The sequence below is a fragment of the Sinocyclocheilus anshuiensis genome, unplaced genomic scaffold, assembly GCF_001515605.1.
Source record: "Sinocyclocheilus anshuiensis isolate Anshui unplaced genomic scaffold, SAMN03320099.WGS_v1.1 scaffold30, whole genome shotgun sequence".
Taxonomy (NCBI): Eukaryota; Metazoa; Chordata; class Actinopteri; order Cypriniformes; family Cyprinidae; genus Sinocyclocheilus; species Sinocyclocheilus anshuiensis.
The window spans coordinates 45,437-49,823 of record NW_015542336.1 but is presented as its reverse complement, the minus strand read 5'-3'; the positions used below and the strand labels follow the sequence as shown (position 1 = coordinate 49,823).

General features: G+C 34.6%; 1 protein-coding gene across 1 annotated transcript in view; it reads right to left on the bottom strand.

Annotated features, from left to right (window-relative positions):
- Window positions 1-780: 780 nt before the first annotated feature.
- LOC107691082 (cdc42 effector protein 1-like) overlaps window positions 781-4,387 on the bottom strand; it is a 7,107-nt gene continuing 3,500 nt past the window's right edge. Inside the window, exon 2 of the mRNA XM_016489561.1 lies at window positions 781-1,728. Coding sequence (XP_016345047.1) covers window positions 1,250-1,728 — 479 coding nt within the window. The 3' untranslated portion in view covers window positions 781-1,249. The remainder of the gene's footprint in view (window positions 1,729-4,387) is intronic.

Sequence of the window (4,387 nt, the reverse complement as noted above, 5' to 3'; positions counted from 1 at the left end):
TGTTTCTGACAACGAAAATCACATTTTCAACTAAAATAGGAAGATTAAAGTTCACAGAAAATAAACGCTTACTGATTTGAATGTTGGTCGTACCGAGAGCGCCAAATCTGATGTCTTCACACAAACAAATTTCAGAAACCAGTTTTCCTGTTTTCCAATATGATAGATCACGATGGACATACATTTTCAAAACATGTTAAATTAATTAGCAACAGTTAAAAAGAGATAAATGTCGTTTCTTCACAGGATCTCTTCTCCACAGCCCTCAGTGCACAAGAATATTTCAAATGCCCAACGACTTTTGCCTCATTTACATATAGCTGAATATTTATGAGCAAAACACAGCTCCGCTTTCTATTGGCTTTGAGACACTTAAAACTATCAATAAAAGTATTTCTATTTTATTTATTGTTTTTAACATTTCTTTCTCTCTCCTAATGCACTCCTTAGCTGTATTTGTAAAAGTTTTTTTTTTTTACATCTTCAAGAGATATTTTTAACATGCTCTTTAGTCTTTATCCTTTAAGTAAAATACAATGCCATGTACACGTTTCTAAACATAACTTTTATTAACAGTAAATTATATACACTTTTCTACTATATAAGAAACTCCAAAATTAATTCCACATATATTCACTGCATATATGAATATTATTCATTTGTTATTAAAATTACTTGTTCGCTCAGAAATACATATATCTGTCAGCGTTAAGTATAAAACTGGACCAATTATTCTTTTAAAAGATATGAATGATATTTATTTATAAAATCTAAATGTCACAATGAAAAAAATACAAATAAAATGAATGTCTTTGTGTTCACACTGGCTTTAGCAGACAGATCTGCTGTAGATCTATATTTAATTAACTGTAGATGCTAAAGATCCTGGTCATTGCCTTCTGGTTTTGTAAATGCATATGCACATTTAAACAACATAAAATATAAATGTACTTGTGAAAATATGTACAGAACAGTTTCATCGAATATATACTTGATTCCAAGATTAAAAAAGAAATTTACAGCTGAATGTTTGTTCATCTGAATGATGTTTATTTATAGAGAAAGTTGGCTCTCCATTCGCGACTGTATAGCAGGTGTCTTTCAAGTCCTTTAAAATGACCAAAAATAATAATAATCCCTGGATTCCTATTTCCAAAGCTTATTTTATTTGGACTTATAAATAAAGATTGTCTTTGAAATCAAACTAGTTTTTAATATCATAACTGTCCTTATGTTTAATTTGTGATGTTCATACTTTGATTTCATCCTTTGTCTCAGTGAAGCTGTACGCCGTCCTTGTGTGTCTGAAAGATGAAGGTCTCTGACGCTCTTCTTCAGGTCTTCCTCCTCCAAAGTGACGTGCTAGCACGCTAGTAGCCTGCTGGAGCCTCCTGGGCTCGATGGTGACGTCTGCTCCGATCGGAGTTGTCTGACATTTATGATCCATCTCAAACGCAGAGCTCTGCTGCTCGTCTTCCTCAATATCTTCATCTTGACAGCTCTTAATGAGGCAGCAGGAGCTGTCAATCAACTCCAACACCTCACTCATGAGGGAGGGGCCGAGGTCCACCGTGAAGGACGAGAGCGAATCAGATCGCGTCATTGAGACCTCGCTGTTCTCAGGTAAGGAGCTCCGTCGACTATCTGAACTGAGCAATTCAGACGTTTCTGCAAAGCTTTGGTCCAGACGAGATGAACGTGGCAGCGTGACGAAACCAGAATGAAGACCTGCAGGAGACAAGAGGAAAAATCACACGTTTCTGCAGATATTTTAAAATATTACCACATTAGTTCAATGTGCAAGGATTCAGATATTTCTCTAGAAGCACTAAGATGATCACTATTCAACAAAACAAAAAAATTGCCTGAAGCTTATTTTTAATTTTTCTGCATTGTTTATTTGTCATAATAATACAATGCCACATTTAAACCCCCAATTCTCATTCTGTATAATGAATATATTTACTATGCATAGGTATTTTTAATAAAAATATTTAATTACAAAGTATATCCTTAGCATACAGTTTGAGAAAACAAGATCTCTTATTATACATTTTCCACCCTTTAATAAGATTTGTTTTTTTTAAGAAAATGCTTATTTTTTTCATTGTAACATTTTTGACAAATACATCTAAACCTCAATTTAGTCTTCTGTATAGGTATTTTTAATAAAAATATTTAATTACAAAGTATATCCTTAGCATACAGTTTGAGAAAACAAGATCTCTTATTATACATTTTCCACCCTTTAATAAGATTTGTTTTTTTAAGAAAATGCTTATTTTTTTCATTGTAACATTTTTGACAAATACATCTAAACCTCAGTTTAGTCTTCTGTATAGCTGATATATAGTACTAAAAACTAATATGCATGTATATTCAGGAGGTCCATTGGTTATATTTTGTATTATTTATTTATTTATTTTAATCTTTATGCACTTCATATTTTCATTACAAAGGAGATATTCTTGGCATAACAGTTTGAGTGAGAACTTGTACTGAAAAAATTAACAAATTTGAGAGTCAAAATAAAAATTGCAGTGTAAGTCGCTATGGATAACAGTGCCTGCCAAATACATAAATGTAAATTAAATATAATATCTGCATATTTGTTTTGTGTCTCTTTTGTTTTAATGACAGCAGCACAAATCTGACATCAAAGAGTCACATAATCAATTACACTTTTTTACATTTACTGTACTTACAGTACATTTAAATTGACTCTTGTATTGTAGTCAATGTCCAGTAGGTGGCAGGATAGTGTGCAGAGGTGTGCAGAGATATATTTAGCTGTCTTTATGTCAGTCTTTCAGAGTTGGTTTTGGGTTCCCAGAATAAGGGAAATTCCAGAATTCCAGAGACATTAAAACACACACACACACACCACTGAAAACATCACTGCACTTTTCCCCTCATACACTCAACTGTGTGAGTCTCTGCTTACTTTTCTGCAGGTGTGTGTGTGTGTGTGTGTGTTTGTGCGGGTGTTTGTACTCAAACTGATAAAAGGTCATTCAGTCTGTCTGTGTATTTGGTCATCATAGATCGTATCACTGTTTTCTCAATGTCTAATTTTCGAGTGGGATGTTTTAAAGATACAGTGTCAAGTTAAAAATAGCTCAACTTCACACATAGTACAGCAGATCAATGTCAGTTTCAAACAACAGACCAATCAGATTAATTAGAAAGAGATATAAATATATTTACATATGGAAAAACGTATTGAGTGTTTACATTAGAAATGGTGTATTGGAATTTAATTTGATTATAAATGCAGTATCTGTTCATTTCCCACGGAACCGAATACGTGTTTAGTTGTTTTGGTGGTGAAACCAGAAAGACCAAAACCATGACTAAAACTGTGGCGCAGGAGGTGTCTTCACCTCCTGAGAGAAACCCAGGGGAGGAGAGGGAGGTGGAGTATGAAGCATGGGCCCGTATTCATGAAAATTCTTAGAGCAAAGAGTTGCTCCTAGTGACAAAATTCTAAGAAAGTTCTTAGAAATGTGGGTGTTTCCTCTTAAAATTAAAGAAAAGATCCTAGTATAGAAGAAGGTAATTCAGAAAGCATATTAAAGAGCTCTTAAGGTCCAAAATTGTTAGGAGTACTGACGAGGACTTTTAAGAGGCTTAAGTTTCTTTAGCAGTGAAGAAAATCAATGAAACATGAAGAGGGAGAAGAAATGCATTGCACACAGTGACAGTGAGTTAATAAGACACTACACACATTAGATCATGCAGTGATCATGTTTGTGGCCGATATTAGAGACACGCTAACATCTCCGACACAATTTAAAAATGACGTAGCGCCAGAAATTAAAGTAATCACTATATTAACTACGGCCACGTTCATATTGTCAGTTTTAGGAATTGACGACCGCATTTCTTTACAGGTGTGAGTCTCAAAATGTCCTGTTCAATCAGAAGCTTACAGTAGCGTCTCGAATACAAGCCCATATATGCACTCGCATCCTTTTCTGCATCTCGCACATGACACTGCATTTGAGTCACGCACAGAACACAAAACTGACGGAAACCACTCCAGTGGAGAACAGTGACTGGTTATATGCGGTTGTCACCCCCGTAACTAACTGTATTGTGTGAACGTAACCATGTTAAGGACTCAAATGCAGGACTGACAACCGTATTCTGCTGCTGTGTGAACGTGGCTGTACATTAACATATTTGGCAACTGGAAAAATGCAACTTTGCAGCAGTGATGATTTGGGTCTGTCATAACATTCTACAAGCAAAGTGATCCAACAAACAATTACAGCACTTTCAGAACCTTGATGTGTCGCTGTTCGTTTCCTATCAAATACCTTAAGTACAATATTAACAGCATGGTAAATAAAAAAGTAAGAATATATATGTAGTCTACATATGA